Source organism: Astyanax mexicanus, chromosome 1 (genome assembly GCF_023375975.1).
Source record: "Astyanax mexicanus isolate ESR-SI-001 chromosome 1, AstMex3_surface, whole genome shotgun sequence".
Classification (NCBI taxonomy): domain Eukaryota; kingdom Metazoa; phylum Chordata; class Actinopteri; order Characiformes; family Acestrorhamphidae; genus Astyanax; species Astyanax mexicanus.
The window spans coordinates 27,805,292-27,824,127 of record NC_064408.1 but is presented as its reverse complement, the minus strand read 5'-3'; the positions used below and the strand labels follow the sequence as shown (position 1 = coordinate 27,824,127).

At 38.8% G+C, this 18,836-nt stretch overlaps 1 protein-coding gene across 1 annotated transcript in view; it reads right to left on the bottom strand.

The window, feature by feature from the left end:
- rasa4 (RAS p21 protein activator 4) overlaps window positions 1-17,235 on the bottom strand; it is a 44,260-nt gene extending 27,025 nt beyond the window's left edge. The window contains exons 1-4 of the mRNA XM_049475747.1: window positions 16,892-17,235; window positions 9,757-9,813; window positions 7,860-7,973; window positions 7,495-7,556 (exon numbers count right to left, since the gene is read on the bottom strand). Of these exons, the coding sequence (XP_049331704.1) occupies window positions 7,495-7,556; window positions 7,860-7,973; window positions 9,757-9,813; window positions 16,892-16,956 (298 nt within the window). The 5' untranslated portion in view covers window positions 16,957-17,235. The remainder of the gene's footprint in view (window positions 1-7,494; window positions 7,557-7,859; window positions 7,974-9,756; window positions 9,814-16,891) is intronic.
- Between the last annotated feature and the right edge of the window lie 1,601 nt (window positions 17,236-18,836).

The window sequence follows — 18,836 nt, the reverse complement described above, 5'->3', positions numbered from 1 at the left end:
ACCACTTGTTTTCCATGTATCACTCTTTTTGCTTTTGCTTTCGAACATGACTAATTGTAGATGTTTTGACAGTGACACATTCAGAAATAAATGTGAGCTTTGATGTTTGAAACCTTAATAGGCTCTGTAAATTGAATCCATTACTAGCCCCTGAGATTTGCCAGACCTGAGTTTCTGCATCTCTATGGTCTTAAATATAAAAGAATTCATCAGCAAGAACGGAACAAGAAATTAATATAAAGCACTATCTCACAGGAAACAGCGAAATACAGCTTGTTACTGTGTGCTGTGCTGGAGTGCGAGGAGAAAATTGGATTGAAAATCACTATAATAACCGCCAGACAGGCTGTGTGATAGCCCTCTCCTCAATCTGGCCCACCGGACCACACAGACAAAAATTAGATTACGCAATTGTGGTGACAGGCGAGAACGTGACAGCCATACTAAAATGCCCCGAAGAAACTGAACAGATGAAATAAAGAGCCTTTAAGAAATGTGTCATGCCTTAAAGCATTACAGTCACAAGACTGCATGACAGTGAATAGCTGTGAATCTATGAAGCTACAACACACACAAAACACTGGGGGATAACCTTTAAAGAGTCAATTTTCCTGCTTCAAACAGGCTGCCCACCACCCAAGGCCCCTTTTTCATGTTCCAAGGTCAGTCAGCATTGATCTACTGATCCCAGGTCAGCAAAAACTGCAACCAAATAAACATTAAAGATGCTTTTACTTGTAAAATTACATTTATATCCAAATATATTTACATATACAAAAACATTTACGCAAGTACAAGAACAGCAGTCTTTTAAAAAAAATTTATTTAACATGAAAATCTGGTACATACAAAGGTATTTGCTGTGGAATTATAGTAAATTTAGTTCAACAGCTTTGCACATTCAAGTTGTGCTAAAAAAGCAACAAGCATTTATGCATGCAGAAGTTTAGCGCTCTCTCTCTGACTGAACATAACCTGGAATCTGATTCATCCACACTGAAAGGAGACCTCATCACACCCACCCAGTTTAAAATGATTTTACCGCATGCTCAGTGCCATTACCCATTCTCACCAGAGAGGGCCCTAAATCCGAAAACGTACGGACATCAGCATAAGCTGTAACCATTGAATTTACCAACCTGCCCCTTACCCTTATCCCTTTTCTCCCTCTCTCTCTCTTTCTTTCTCTCTCTCTCTTGTTCAAGGTGTAGAGGGAGTGAATTTTATCTCTCTTAATTCTTGATCTCTTACTGTTCTCACCTTTGGGTTTAAAATGACTATGGTACCATATAACAAATCATGAGGTTTAAACTATGTTTCACACAGCCCTTGTCTGTCATGTTTTCTTCCTTTCTTTGTCCCTTCTATTCCTGTCTTGCCTTCCTGCCTACCTGTTCCTATCTTTTTCCCCCAACCTGTTTTCTTCCAACATTTGCTTTTTAAGCACATGGCCCAGTTTTGTTGTTGTCTTGTCTCCCTAGCCCTAGCCCACCAATGGTTGTTTGTTACCCCATCCCCTCATTGGCTTCCCCAGGTGTTCCCAGTCTTTCAGTTTAAAAGGCTAAATAAAAAAGAGGTCTGAGAAACAACCATGTATAGCCTTTCAGTGTTAACAAATTACAGAGAAAAGACAAATTTGAATGTATTAGAAAAAACATAAATTAAATATTTAAAAATTGCTGGCAAGTGAGAAAATCCCCCTCTCACGCTTTATGCTAGTACACACAATGCTTGCAAGTGTGAGAGTTAGTATTTTCCTCCAAGTGTGTTTAGATGTCTAATAATGTTGCAAAAAGATGCTGTGTTTCATTTTATGTAAAATACATACTAACTTACACCCTCTCAGCACTGGTGGGAATGTGTGACAGGGGAACCCTAGCTTCTGGACAGAAAAACAGAAAATTATACGGTTTACTTAAATAAATAAACAATAAAGATTTTAAAAATAACACAAATAGGACTATGGCTGATTCTACCCCCTGTATTTCACAATGGGAATCTTTGAGCTCCTGTCAGTGACTCAGACCTTCCTAGGATTATAAGACACTCATGTCTACCACTATCTTTTTGCTTCTTTCTCATGCATCATCCAGTGTCATCACTGCTATGTTACCATGCTTGCATCATGCGTCTCTAACACATCCCCTTTCATTATTACTACTCTTTCCATGCCCAGTGACACCACCGTATACTGAAACTAATGATGTCAGCCTGCTGTTATAAACTGCTAGGTAAGCCAGACCATTGGCCACCACTGTTTTTTCCACAGTGTCATGTCGTGTGGCGAACCAGCCGCCAGCATATGTTATTAGCTGAGCCGTTTTGCCACGTCTGGGCTGAGCGCTGTCAAAGCTTTTCCCCAGTTCCCCTGCCAGGGGTGTGTGTACATGTGCTTGTGTGTATGCATGGACGTGCAACTCAGGTCTAGCTACTCTCAAGGTTAGATTTCTGGAGCGCAGGACCAGTCACCTCCCGCGCCAGCCTCCAGCTGAGCGATGCATTCACACCCTGTCAACGTCGGCTGCATGGGGAGCGCACTGCTATTTCCGTGCCCTCTGCAACACTGCCTGCTCGCTAAATGGTACTGCTGCGCCTTTGGAGAGACCGAGCACACAAAAGCTGTTTTCTCTCCATGGAGAAAGAGAGACAGACAGAGCAGGAGGAAAAAAAGTAGAGAGGAACAGGAAAAACAAACCCTTACTTACATGCACAGGACTAGACCATCACACTACCACCATAATCTTTTACTTTCAGTATAAAGTTCTTTTTCTGAAATTGTGTTTTTTGCCAGATGTAATGGAACACAACTTACAAAAACTTTTGTCACGTCGGTCAAAAGAACATTTACCTAAAGTCCTGGAGATCATCAGGATGTTTTTTGGCAAATGTGAGATAGGCCATTGTGTTATTTTGGATCAGCAGTGTTGGATAAATGGTAAATGTTGTTCTGAGTTTTTTTGTGACCTCCTGGATGAGTTGTCCATGCCCTTTTGGAGTAATTTTGGTAGGCTTTTTCACTAATATTAAAGTTTATTTGATAATCTAAAAATGGAAGTATGTCAAAAATGCAAAACCAAAGAAATCTGTAAGGGGCAAATACTTTTTTATGCCACTGTATACAGTACCAGTCAAAAGTTTAGACACAGCTAAAATTCTGTGTTTTTTTCTGCATTGTAGATTAATACTAAAGTCATCCAAACTATAAAGAAAAAAAAAGTTAATTATTTAGTAAACAAAAAATTGTTAAACAAACCAGAATATGTTTCTATATGTTATATGTTAGTATATGTTTAAACCGGCCTAGCTTCACCTTGCCCATGTTTCACACATCTGAGCCCCACATGTGCATGACGGCTGTGTTTTGAAAAGTATGCTTTCCAGCATGCACAATAAGCCAACTGACAGCCTGATGGCCAGCTAGAAATAATTAGAAATCAGGACGTTTTTTTGCTTGTTTGTCCCTGCAAGCTTATTGTCCTGATTCAGCTTTCTGTCCACATGCAGTTGTTTTTGCACCAACTTAAGAAGGATGGAGATGACCTCTCACTGCAGTTCAGTTTAGATGTTTCAAAAGAAACAGTTGTGCTATCTTAACAGCATTAGCTTCAGCATAACCATTAGTTGAGTATGCAAGCCTGGCCATGTATATTACACATAACAGCGCTGTGCTCCATCTGGATTTGGGTCTGGCACCCTGTCTGTGCCACCTGTCAGTGTGTTCTTGCAATCCTGTCCGATTCGTAGGCTCAGTTGACCCAACCGGCTGTGGTATATAAAACTGAGCTAAATCACTGCACAGAGATACCTCTAGTGTCTTACAAAAGCACCAGGATCTTCTACATCTTCTGCATCAGCCTGTAATAGTTAGAGAAGTTTGATGATCCAGATGTGTGAGGCAGCAACATTTTAATCCTGGAAAAGCAAACAACCATAAGCAAAGAAGGAAGCAGAAGTTAAGATTTTGAGCCAGAGTTAGGCCAGAGCAGGCCTTACATATCAGTTCAGGCTTTACTTTTAATGTTTAAACAATGTTTCTGTACAGCACCCACATGAATACCCCCTTGTGGGCGAATCCACTGGCTGGAAGCACGCTGCAGAGGCCAGTGTGGGTGTGTGTTAGCCATTTTTGTTTATAGCTCAATAGTGATTTTTTTGCCTAATAAGAAGAGTGAGAATAAAAAGAAAAGATGCTGAAGGACTTCTAGTACATGCAGTGCTCTAGTTATTTGTTCTGGAACTTTTGGAGATATAAAATTAAAATAAAATCAAATGTATTAGTATAGCAGCTTTACAGAAACATGACCACAGGACAAAGAATCAGGCAAAACATTAAACATAGGAAATACAGAATACAGAATCCCCAGTGAGCACAGGAGAAACCTTCGAAGGGCTGAGACTCACATATAAGGGGGGACCATCCTACCACTGTTCAAATGGCTTTTAAATTATTTTTTTTTGTGTATAAAGTTTTTATACACATATGTTTTATATATTCAGGAGTATAGCAGCATCACTAATGGATAGATACAGCTCTGGAAAAAATTAAGAGACAACTTCAGTTCCTGAATCAGTTTCTTTGATTTTGCTATTTATAGGTATATTTGGAATTTCTCCCAAATTCCAAATAAAAATATTGTCATTTAGAGCATTTATTTGCAGAAAAAGGGAAATGGCAGAAATAACAAAAAGATGCAGAGATTGTAAATAATGCAAAGAAAATAAGTTCATATAAATAACGTTCTAAGAGTTCAGAAATCAATATGTGGTGGAGTAACCCTGGTTTTTAATCACAGCGCATGGCATGTTCTCCTCCACCAGTCTTACACACTGCTTTTGGATAACTTTATGCCACTTCTGGTGTAGGAATTCAAGTAATTCAGCTTGGTTTGATAGCTGTGATCATTCATCTTTTTATTGATTTTCAATTTGGTAAAATCAAGGAAAAACATCATCATTAAATGCCCTCTTATTTTTTCCAGAGCTGTACACACTGCCTTAGCCACTGAGCATGTATCCTGGTGGAACCAACCAGATGCAATTAATCTCCGGAGCAGCACTTACACAGACCTGAGGAGGACAAGTGTCAGCATTATGCCATGACCTCTGGGCGTGGCACACAGGATGCCAGCACTGCACAGTGCTCTGGGGGGTATGATCAGGCCAGCACCCTGCTCCTCACTGCTGCCCAGTGTTCCAGATGGCTTGGCCATGTGGCTCAGCAGCCCAATGCTGCACTGAAAATGATACCTTGCCTCTGCCTCTCCCATTTGGCCCTGTCAGCAAACCAAGTACTTTTTTGTGATTACAAGACTCAATACAGTATTTAAAACAATCAAGCTTGGGTTTTATATGTATGTTTTATAGTAGGGGCGGGCAATATGGCCCTAAAATAATATCACAATATTTCATGGGATTTTCACAATAAAGCTACTCTTGGCAATATGACAAAACACTGATTAAAAAAAAATATTTCAAGAATACACTACTGCAACAAAATGAAAATTTTATTTTATTATTGCATTCAATATGATATGGCACACCCCTAACTGAGATATACAATAATTTGATCAGATTTGTAACAGAAAGCAATGATCCAGAATGTCATGATACTAATAATGCACTCCAAATATCTCCATATACCAAGGATTAAAGTAGAATAAATAATACAAGACAGAAATAATCTGTCTCTAGTAGATATATAATGGGAAATGAGAACAGTGTGTATTTTTTCTTTCGCAAAAAACAGCAAAAATATAGTACCCTGATGTGATATTAAAAAAATGTGGCCGATATTATAATGTACAATACAAAATGTCACACCCCTATTTCATAGGTCATTATTTTAATTTGCCACGAGACCTAATAGGTGAGGTAAAACAAGTACTGGAAAAGGAGTCATACCCTCAGGGAGAAGAGATGAAGGGCATGACAGAAATAATCGCTGACAAATTGAAAAAATAATGTCAGATTAGTCGACCACCAAAATAATCATTCATTGCAGCCCTATAATGAACTAGCAACTCTATGTATATAAACAAAATCTATACACAGGAAAAAAAAAACGAAGTCTTTTAGACATTCTCCAACAGCACTGGACCTCTGGCCCTACAGGCCAGACAGTCTGATGCAGGGTCGAGCAAGGCTAGTCATCGCCCCCAGCATGCTGTGAGTAAGGCTCTCCTCCACTCACGATAATGGCCGTCCCCACTGCGTTCCATGACTCAGTCCCCCATCTCTTTAGACTCCTGAACATCAGTTCCAGCCTCACGCTCTGCCCCTCAATGAGTCAGCCCACCAACACCAACAGCTAACAGCCCCCTGGTGGGACTCTGACAAGACCACGATCGGTTGATGTTTATGTAAGACCACAGTGTGATTCTCTCAGGAGGGGAGAACTCTGATAGGGACAAAACCTGCATCCCCCATTACAAAGGAAAAACAACATAAAGTGTAAGTAGCAATGTACTAAATTACATGACACAAATGTTTAGTTTTTTTTTTTCAGTTTAACACTTTTCAATAACTGAGCCCGTCCAAGGAATAACTACATATCGACCATTTTTCCCTTTTGGGAAAAATCTGTTGGACAACGTTTTGTATTAAAAAACTGAAACATTCTTTATTTAGACTTAATAGGAATACACGCATACCAGTGGTAAGTGCCACAACCAATATCGATACCAACTTTGACTTGATATGCGTCTATAAATCCTAATATTGAGAGCTTTTCATTTTTTCCCACTTTTTTAGGTTTTATTTTGGTAAAGTAGCATGTGTAATTAAGAAAGCATACAAACTGAAACACTGTGGACACATTGCTGGCTTTAGTCAAGTGTCATTTAGCAGGCAATCAGTGACTGCTTTATTATTAGTACTTCCTATTGACAATACGATACTGTGTGTAACTGGCAGTATTGGTGCTGATACTGATGTTGTAGCTTTATCAGTGCATAATTAAGGTGCATCTTGATGCTAATTGCTATCTTACACCCCGTCAACAGCCTATTCTCATGCCTTGTGCTTGCGCTGTTAAAACAGCAAAGAGGCTTGTGAATATATCTACATATCTAAAAAAAATTTATTTGTTAAATGTGCTCCACTGTGCTCATATCATGTATTATATTGAGAATAAAAAGATTAGCAAATGCATTGGGCAAAAAAGAAACACCAGACAGATATTAGGATACAGACAATACTGGTGTATGTAGTGTAAAATGAACTTTACTCACAGTGAAACAAAAAAAGAGGAAGAAACATCTAAGTAATCTCTAATTGAGGAACGGATAAATGTGACCTGCATGATTCAGTCTGCGGTTGTACATAGAGATATATTGAGCCATGTGATGATGACTATCTATTTGGAAGAATTGTAGCTTGGTCACACATGCGCTCTATCATCAAAACAGGAGATCCTAAACTGACTCTAAAATCCTTTCTCAAATACCAGGTTAGAGAACCCCCGGAGAGGGAACTCTCTCTAGGAAGCTTCCTTACCTTGCGGCTTAGCAGTGAGAGCTTCTTTAATGATCGAAACCTTGCCAATAACATCATCACGACTGAAAACAAGAGACCAGAAAAAAATGTATGATCAAATGCAGAATGATACAAGCCTCAATCAGTGACCATATTCAAAATTCTGCATAGCACAATGTCAGAGCACCCTGGATAATAAGAAATTTAATCATAATTAATTCATATCTAGACAGTCTACACAGTATAGGGATCTCTGATTAGCTATGAGGCCCTGTTAATTACCATATTAAGTCATTAGCTTGAAATAGCACAATGAGAGAAGTAAATGAACATGAGCATTGGAATGAGCTGTTCTAACAGGCACAGAGAGACAGACAGATCCTGACCTGAGAGAGTCTTCATCCATCACATGCAGGGACATGGTGTGAAAGGACGGTGGGAGATGGACATTGTATTCCTCGCCCCAAAAAGGGGACAGAGTCTTCCATATTGTTGCTGTCCTGAGTAAGAAAAATGCTGTTAGAAAATGAATTTACACTCCCAAATCACTTTCATTTATAAAGAGAACCATCTGATTTTATGAAGTTCCGCTTAAAATTTGCAAAGTACTTTAAATCAGTTTACTCTTTTTACCACTGACTGCTTGGATAGAAGATGTAGTGCAACCACCGGTTGGTTTCTGTTTATAATAGAAATGAAATCAATTGATTTTAGTATGAAATCAATATTGACTGATCTGTATTAGTTGCTAACCTGCTAATAGTAATATTTAGTGCTCATGACTGTGATTATCAATTACATATTTTTTTGTTAAACAATCTGGATTATTAATAATATGACCCCATTGACGTTGTCTCTAATATAAACTTTATTAAACAAGAAGGGTTGATGATTAAATAGCTAATTGTCTGATAGCTTGACAACAATTTAGTCTAGTCTCTTCCAGCTAATGTTGTCAATCACACCCTTTCTAAGGGTAACCCTGCCTTCTTATGATATAGCAAAATAACACAGAATTTGGGGGAAAATAAAATCTGTAACACTATTAGCACGGACAGAACTGTGGGAAACAGAAATCTGATAGGAAATTATCACTATAGCATATGGGGATGGGTGAAGCAACATTGTTTTTTCATAGATGGAAAGTCACCTCTGAAACCCCCATTCATCAACACTATTTTCCAATATATCCACTGATATCTGGAAACCTTGCCTTATCGCCAAGGCTCACAGACATGCTACATTATGTAGGACATAGGTCTGTTACGATAACCAATTTCCCAGAGGTCAAAAAAATGATTGAGGTTATGTCCATATATTGGTTACTTACACACACATATGTAAATGTATTTCATTAAGTCAACAACGTTATCACTGTGACAGACGTAGTAGGTCACAAAGCAAGCAAATTCACACAACTCCAACTGTTGCAAAACCCACTTAGCATGCAATAACCTGCCCCTCTATTGATCATACATAGAAACCAATAACTGGGGTAAACGTAAGACCGTATTGGGAAAGCTAACATTCTTTGACCAAACATTTCAACTAGTAAAACATTAACCTGGCAGTGCACTCTGGTCCAAGACATCTTGTGTGTAAACATAAAGGCTTGCCACAAAGGATGGTAATAAAAAAGCTTGTTCAACTGCTGGTTTTCATAAAGGAGCATATATGCACAATAAGCATTAAAAACATTTAATTTAAGCAAGATTAGCTTGAACAAAAACCTTTTCACACAAGCACCATCCTTCCACATACTGCCCTTACACACTCAGAGAATGTAATCATTTCTGCATGCATGTTTTAAGAACAGTCCGGAAATGACATTAACATCACATGGAGGATAATAGAAAGAAGATGCATTTTGAGTCATTTGACGCAGATACTGATGCAGACTTCTCAGCATTCTTCAGGATGAATCACGACTCACTTAGACACGTAAGGGTTGCACCAGTGGTCATGGTATAAGAATAGGACTGAGCATTAGCTATAATACAGTAGTTAAATTAAACAAATATTTTGCCCAGAATGCAAGAAACAGCTGGCACGTTTCGGCTTTTCCTGCTTTTCTGCACTGCTGCTTGTTTTCCGTTTACTGCACGCATAATGACCAGGATTTCAATTACGAAGAGTGAATGAAAAAGGGCTTTGGTACAGGGAATCTCGCTCAAAACCTGTTAAATCTATGCTAATCGACTTAGTGAGATGAAGCAGGGTCAGCTGCAGAACCTGCAATTCGCTTAGAATGGAATGTGGAGGGAAAAATCAGTCATACTGTACCTTATAATGGCTTCGTTATCAATTCGCACAATGCAGTATGGATCACTGCTCCCGGTTCTGTGAGAAAAGTGAACAATACCAACGCATTACACACAAGGCACACAATATTTCTCATCAGCAGGTAACTAATTAACCCAAACAATAATTGTCATCAAGCCACACTGCTTTGTGTTATCAGGGCAGCAGGCGATACAGGGCTAATTGAAATTCTAAGACTGGCTCAAATATGCAGAGATTCTAAAGCCAGTGATTGAATGAGGAATTAGAGCCGATAATATGCAGCCACGATTCTGGTGTACAGTGACGTGTAAGGAAGACATTAACATAAAAGGGAGATTTTTCATTTCTTTTCTTTCTGGGTTGTGCTCCCTTTCATCCCATATGCCACAGGTAGAGGAGTGACACCTTTGGTGTGTCAAAGCTATGCCAAAGCATACGCCCACATGAAGGCATCCCTCGTGAAACCTTTGGAGAGAGTACCAGTTCAAAGGAGCTTCCAGACAGACAGGTGGACTGACAAACAGAGAGACAGACAGACAGGTAGGCAGGCAGGGAGACAGACAATGCTGTTTCTGATTGCTCAGTCAGAAACTGATTTAATGCCACACAGAACTGAAAAAAGCAGAGATTCAATATGTTGTTACCATCAAAACAATGGTCTAGCGCTAGAACACTTCCCAATAAAATGACAGCACTGTTGAAAGAATCTACAAATGATGTTAGCCATGACATGCCCCAAAAACCATTTATCCAGACCCAACGCGTGCGTTTTCTTCAATCTTGTACAAGCCTCACTGTCTCCCATGTTGGGGTTTTGCACACAGGGTGTTATTCACCCAGTCAATCAAAATATTCTTTATTTTCTTCCCTCCAGCGGTGGCAAGCTAGCAAAAACAATCACAGTAATTAAGGACTTGAAGTAGCGGCCTTTTCATTCCTGCTGCCGTCTGACAACTAGAGAGTAACAAATGAGAGTATGTAGAGAGAGTGCTGTTGTCAGAATGAAGACCTTTGAATTCCTCCGGGGAGTAATGACTGTCGGCGGCAGCAGCATTTACGAGTGGTATGTGTGTGTGTCTGTGTGTGTGTACGTGAGTGCATGTGAGTGTGTGTATAAAGAGGGGAATGGGCGAGTGGATAAGGTGATTCATCTTTGCCTTTTGTTATCAGTGTACGGGGGGAAAAACGGTCTGTCAGAATCAGGTGCTGCATCAGACAGCCGTGCGGCTTGGCAGTTGAACCACGTACCATCATCCTCACGGCACCTGCAGAAAGATGATAGCTAAGGCGACAACCACATGCGCACATGCATAGGTTTGAGCACACACACACATATACAGTCTAGGGATGAACTGATGTTAAATTTCTGGGCTGATAAAAATAAATGATACACATTATGACAGTATGAATAAATTGTTCTTTTTGCACTGTACATTTAAACCAATTTCAATACCAATTCCTTCTCAAGAATAAAGGTGCCTCAAATTATTTTTGAGAGCTGCCATAAAAAAGAGGTGTGCATGTTGAATAACTTTAAATTATAATAAAAAAATACCTTTACATCAAGTAAACATATTATTACATATCTTTATTGCAAACATGCTTCATTCAAAAGCACATTTTGTTTTTAGGAATAAAGGTGTGTGTAGCACCCCCCTGCTACAGTTATACCAGAAGATTAAAGAATGGCAAGCTGTGAATGGCAGGTTGTTTTGAAGTAAGGTGGGACTGTGACTTAGTGATTAGCATGTTTGCCTCCCAGTGCTGGGGTCCTCTGCTCAAGTCCCTATCTGGGTGGGGTTTCCTGTTCTCCCTCTGTCAGCATGTGTTTCCTCTGGGGAGTCTGATTTCCTCCCACAGTCTAAAAACATGTAAATAGGAAATTGGACATTCTAAATTGCCCCAAAAATTTGATAGCCTAAAAATGTCTGGTGTGTGTCTGTATGCTCAGGTATGGATTGGCAGTCCTCCAGGGGGACAGTTGTTTCAGATTTTGCTTCCTCTCACTGCCGTATGTAGAAAGAGTGAACATGCTTTTACACTAATTTTTCTCTCTGTTAATTCTTTATCCATCAATGTTCTCACCTACAGAAACAAATGTATAATTTATTAACTATAATTCTGGCTTTTAACATTTTATTTGTGTGTGTGTGTGTGTGTGTGTGTGGCTGTGTGGCTGTGGGTGTAGAAATACAATTTTAACAATTCTAACAATACCAACATTCTAGCATTTACGGTGTCATACTTAATAAACACACTACATGCTGCAATAACTATTTTATAAATTCGAACAAACTGCAACTTGTACAGCTAATTTCTTAAATTAACTAGCATCTGAGTAGCATCTTCATAAGACTTTACCCACATGCATTTACACTTGGTACTCTAATGCGGTAGCCAGATTGAAATCCGACTAAATTGTTGTACTGAAAATGAAAGTTCGCTCATTGCATTGTTAAATTGTCTTGTCTTGTGTATTTATTGTAATGTTATTGTTCTATGTTGCACTTTCTTTACATTCTATGTATGTATGTTCTATGTCTTTACACTCTATGTTTGTTTCTTGTATCAATGTTCCATGTACCTGTATCTGTAGATGTAATGACAATAAAAGCCTCTTGACTCTCTCTTGTTTTGGCACTGCTTTAATGTGGCTTAAATGAGTCTCAGACGACATCCTAAAGTGGCTTGAGTGATCAGATTTGTATTTGTTTTAAACATGTATTGGGTGTGTTTACACTTGCGCTGTTATGTGGCTGACCCTAATGCAGATATATTCCTGATACTCAGAACACACAAAGTGACCAGGTGTAAAAGGGGTCTAAGAAACAAGGCTCAATATAGTCCAACTTGGCTGCAAAGCATCTTAAAATGGGAACTAATTGTTTTTATTGAGCAATGATCTCTTTCTAAGTTAAATGTTTTTTATGTAAAGCTTGACCAAATATTTAAAAAATAAAAGTTTTTTTTATTCTAATGTGCAACCCCACTCAAACCAAACTGTAAGATCCAAACTGCAGTGCAAACTGAACCATGATATTTGTGCACCATTACACCCTTTTACACACACTCTTTAGAAGCACACCTTTGGGCAGTGAAATATGAGAAACAACACAGTCCAGCAATCTATCCTGCAGCCAACCACTGAACCTTTCAAACAAGACACAAAAGTAAATAATCTGTCTGCTCATAAAGGATCACAAAATTTTCTGTTTTATGTCTGGACTTGTTGTTTGACAGTTCCCTGTATGTGTAAATAAGAAGACAGGTGCTGTCTGATGTTTCAGTTAACAACAAACCCAGCTAGGTCATGAAACACTATCAGTGTTCCTTACTGAAGTACACTAGCCACAGCTGCCACATAGTTCAATTTCAACACTTGGGAAAGAAAATGTCAAGCGGTAACACAATCAATATCTGTTTCAATTTCTGTTTCATTATCTTGTCTCTATCAGTGAAAAAGACAAGCAAAACCGAATAGTCAAATCAAATCAAATTGTCTCACAGAAAGCAGTGAATTATTGGTATTGCCATTGCTGTGAGGATGACTCATAAAGAAATGGCATCTGACTTTGATCACTTAGCCATTTTAAATCGACTGCTCTTTCCTGAGTCGTGCCATCGTTTTTGCAGATGGAAAGGGTGGGGTTGTTGAAATGAGGACATTTTTATTTCCCCATAAAGCACGAGTGTGGGGCATGTGTGAGGACGGTTGTGGATGAAGACGCCTGGATGCAATCTGTCACTGCTCTGCTTGGCAATGCCACCACAGTGTCAATGTAAACACTCCACATGACATCTGGCCCTTAGCACTTAAAGTGCCACAAACACGCAGGGAGACACACGGAAATGAAACAACCACAACAAATGAATATAAATGCTAAATTCTCAGTCCACTCTGATTCACATGTCACCACTTGTTCTCCAAACCCACATATTTGATGGATTTCAGACGGAATGGTCATAGGGTCACAAATGCACTCTTTTACTGATATTATTTACATTTTGCTTCAGGCAAAATTAATTCGTCTGCTGCTAAAAATATGTTATCATAAAATGTTTAAACCAGCATCAGTAAATGAGAATACTGTCATGCAGCCACTGAGGTTTCTGCTGTGCCACAGCACAAGAGAGTCAAGATTTGTGGGAAACACTGAACCTTTTCCATTAGGTAGTATTTCCACTCTGCCACTCTTTTAACACACAAGTCTTGACTGGAATTTAAAGTGCTGCATTTGCATATAGGTGTGGGTAATTGATCTAAAACTAATCAAAACAATCATGTCTTAAAACCAACATAATTTGGCCTATGTCACAGTTTTTAATAACTTAATTCCATTATTTTATTTACCACATTTTCCACACAGTTTAAAAAGGCCAAGAACCCAATCCATGTTCACGTGAACTTTCTCTAATCACTAGCAATGCTTCAGACACTAAGAGACGAAGAATAGCACAATACAACTTAAAAGGAGAATCATACAGAGCCTAATTGACGGTCATGTGGAATTGGGCAGACCATGGTTTACTTGGCAACCAGAGATTCCCATACTATCCTCAGCAACATACTCAGGATTTGGCACAAGTGGCTCAGGATGATTCCCATATTATACGCCGCAAAGAGAGGTGTTGGCACATACAGCACTGATCTCAGATGTGAGTCAAGCATTTGGGTTAAAATCAAGCCTAGATTCAAACCAGAATCGGGGCAATGTAACCCAGGCTTAGCATGTGATATTCGAACAGATAATGGTCCTAGTGATTTTTGTTATCTGAATTGCCCCCCCCCAATACAAGTGATTGGAAAGCGCAGCTCCCCAGATCTGAACATTTCATTACTGACTTCTCTTTCCTAACACAAAAGAAATGGATGGCCCTTGAGCAAGAAGTGGCCCAGCCCCGGCCTGCTGCAGGGACAAAGGCTGTGGGTGAAAAAGGAAAAACATGGATTTCATAACCAATGCCCACAAGAGCAAGTGAACAAGGATTTCAGCAGGGGTGTGTGGTTCAGTCCAGGCTATGGCAATCACAAAGCCTGTGGGTGAGAGAGGAAAAACATGCATTTTATAACTCATGCCCACGAGAGCGAGTGAACCAAGAGAACTCGCTCCATTCGGACGGGGGCGCGTGTTTCGGAGTCCTGCCAAACACAAATGGGCACTGGTATCTGGGGGACCATACTCAGCTCTTCATCATCTGTCACCTGAAGCAAACGTTTATACAATGACTTGGCTTGTGCTTACATATTAACGCTGGTTAAAAAAAAAAAAGCTACGGCCAAACAGTTCTGTACTGTACTGGTTTCACTCACTCCATTAGGCAGAATGGATCACATCCACTATGTTGTACTCAGCTGTCTGCAGAGCTCTTAAAAGAGACCCAGATAAATCTTCCTAACCATAACTAACAATAAAAAAAGGTTCTGAAATGGCTAGCATTCATTTTTCAAGCTTAAAGTTGTACTTTGTCAGAGCAGCTTGCTTCAGATATTAAATCCAAGCATAAATCTGTGCAGATGCTCTGGGGGTAGTTATCAAATGCGGAGCTATACCCAGCAACATTACAGCTCCTAATATTACCTTTATTTTAGCTTTTTAAAATCAGTATTGCACTCAGATTGTTTTTTTATTTCAATTTCTATCCTTTTATCTCGATTGATTTTATTCCTTTCCCTTTATGTGTAAATCACAAAAATAGGGCTGAGCAATATGACCAAAATTTATATCAGAATATATTTATTATTTTGGTCGATACTAGGGCTGCAATTAATGATTATTTTGGTAGTCAACTAATCTGGTGATTATTTTACTGATTTCCTCCCAATGCTTTGGCTACTCGGCAATGATGCATAAGTAGCAGTTTGATTTCGCTGATTGACTTCACACTTGTCGAAGGAGGTGTGTGCTAGTCTTCACCCTCCTTGTGTTGAGGCATCACTAGTGATGGGGGATATACAGCTGGCTAGCAACTGAACGGGTGGGACAATTGGCCAAGATAAATTGGGAGAAAAACAAAAAAAATTAAAATAAATTTGATCTCAAAAACACAATAGTAAAACAAATAGAACATGAACATACCCCCATGTATGGTGAAGATTATTGGTGCCAACTTAAAAAAGCAACTACTGCAAATGGAAGTAAAACCACTTTTTTTGATCCCCCCATTAAACCGTTTTGGTGAAATTATATGCTGATGAAATGTTAAATGCTAATTTAATAGGCAAAAGGTTGAGGACATTATGTGAATGCAATGTTAAAATTGCAACGTTTGCACAATAATTTAACATTACATGCCAGCTGATGAGGTGGGCTATTCTAGCTATTCTAAAGTTTACACTTTATCATGTTTCACTACATTCCAAGTCCATCTTACCTTTACAAGGGAGATTAGTTGAAATGATTTTATTATAAGTCATTTTGGAGCATTTCTATTGGACCATATAAGCTACCTCTAGTTAACATATACAGAAGCTCTGAAAAAAAGAGACCACTTAATGATGCTATTTTTCCATGATTTTACCTAAATGAAAACCTCTGGAATATAATCAAGAGGAAGATGGATGATCACAATCAAACCAAGCTGAACTGCTTGAATTTTTGCACCATGAGTGGCATAAAGTTGTCCAAAAGCAGTGTGTTAGACTGGTGGAGGAGAACATGCCAAGATGCATTTAGAATGTTATTCCACCAAATATTGATTTCCAAACTCTTAATTTTTTTTATTAGGAATTTGAGAGAAATGTTTTTCGTAGTTTATAGGATAAAACAACAATGTTCATTTTACTCGAACATATACCTATAAACAGCAAAATCAGAGAAACTGATTCAGAAACTGAAGTGGTCTCAATTTTATTCCAGAGCTTTCATGAAGAACAACTGCCAGATTTAACGTTACATAGATATCATTAAAAATTCTATTTTTTTTATTTTAAATGTCGTCTACTACACAGCTATATAACTAGTTAAAGAAATATGATAAATTTGAGTTTTGACCGTTTCTGGCATTATCTCGCGTTAACTCCGGTTCAAGACGGTGTGAGGAAATCCTGAAAACTTCAGTCAACTTGAACCAGGCACAATATGGGAATTCCCAACAGAAACACACACATAAAAACACAAAACCAGCAGTTACTTACATGTCCTTAATGGGCAGGTTCTTGGCTTCAACAATTCGTATGAACAGAGTGCTTCTCTTAGCCATAATGCCGCTGAGTCGGTTTAACGGTCGTTTAGACTTGTTGTATTCGTTTCAATTACAGCTGGGAGAGCGCGCGCTCGCATTATGAGCGTTTAAAACACGTTTAAAACACTATAATACATTACCCATATTAGCTCACCTCTCTATTTAAATAATATCTCATGAATTTTTTCGAATAAAAAGCCCTGTATGTGTGGAGAAACCCAGTGACAGATACTCGCGTGCACAGATTTCTCCCTCGGTACTCGTTAAAACCGTGTGTTACTAGAAGCGAACATATTTTTCTCCACCCGTTTTCTTATAAGCCCCGCCCACTCTGCTAGGATTGGCTACAAGCCTCTCGCGTCCTGCTCTCGCATTGGCTAGCAGGTGTTCTGTCAAGTTGTGCTACCCGTCAAAATGTGCTTTTCAAAACCAGTGCGCATGCGCGGAACCACATTTATTTACTGATTTATTTATTTTTTTATTTTTTTATTAATGGGGTAATTCTGTACTTCTTTTGTGCATTACACAACTGGAGCCCCCTGACATTATTTGTACTTGAGTGTTACAAAAGACAGTTGATAATAATAAAGTAATAATAAGTGAGCAATGGAAAAAATTGAAAAAAAAAAATACGGGTTAACTTTAAACTGTATCCTAATACATTGATGTAGGCATTTTGAATATTTTACCTAAAGCATGTTTAAATATGGGGCTTTTTATTCTGGCATTTTTACGTTACGTATATATATATATATATATATATATATATACACATTAGGGTAGCATGGTTTGACAGGGTAGCACAACTCGACAGAACACCGGCTTCTAAGCACACGTCGCTAAGCCAATCCCACAGCAGAAGGCGGGATCTGTGCGGAACGCTGGTGGAGAAAAAATAACAGCACCAGGCAGACTTGTTGTGGGTGGGTGTGGCCGTCGTGCCGATGTCAATATTTGATTGGTCAAAGCGAGTCGTGACGTGCCCTCTAGTCGCGGCATCAGTAAACCAGACATAATAACGCCCAAATTATCCAAACGCTTCATTAGCAGACAGGAAAGACCGGAGACATGAAACACAAGCCTTAAAGCACAGCCTTTAAAAACCGGTCAGCCTGCATATTCTGAACGTCTTAAACATTGTGTTATATAAAAAAAATCTTGTCTTAATTCATCTTGAAGCATGAAGGACAAAAGTGCATGTGTAGAAAAGGTAACTTACAGCTATAGCTGGATTCCTCCACATAGCCAAACCTGCTCCTTCTCTTTTGTTCTCTCAGAAATGAAACCCTTAGCCACAGTTTGTCAGCAATGGGTATGTGTGGAAAACATAATAGAAAGTGTAAGATTGTGTCATTCTGAGGTACATCATTTTGCTTCCTCTGTAAAATTAGTGCTAGACTTGGGGCTTTACGTTGAAATGTCGGAATATCTTAACAACTACCTCATAATAAATTTATAGCATTTATGGCAGATGTCTAAACAACATTTTATACCCACCACACACAAGGAGAAAAGTCTTTGAAAAGACTTTTTTTTGAAAATGACAAATCTTTAAAAGGAAGTCTGACATTTTCTCACGTCTAAATGCAATTATTTTGCATATAAAGACCTGTAGGTTCACTATTTGCAAGACTGCAACTAGATTCCTTTTAAGATTATTTCACTTCATGCTCCAGGCTGACATTTACAAGAAACCGTGAAACAATTAAGCACAAACAGAAGCTGCTTTTGGACACAGCTGCTGTTGTATGTGATGAAATATGTTATTATCAAAGTCCATGTCAATTTCTGCATGAGCCAGGACTAAAATGTGTGATAAAATAAAAAAAAAAGCATGAGAAAAAGACTGACCACCTTACACAAAATGACAAAAACGACAGGAGCAAGAAATTTTATTA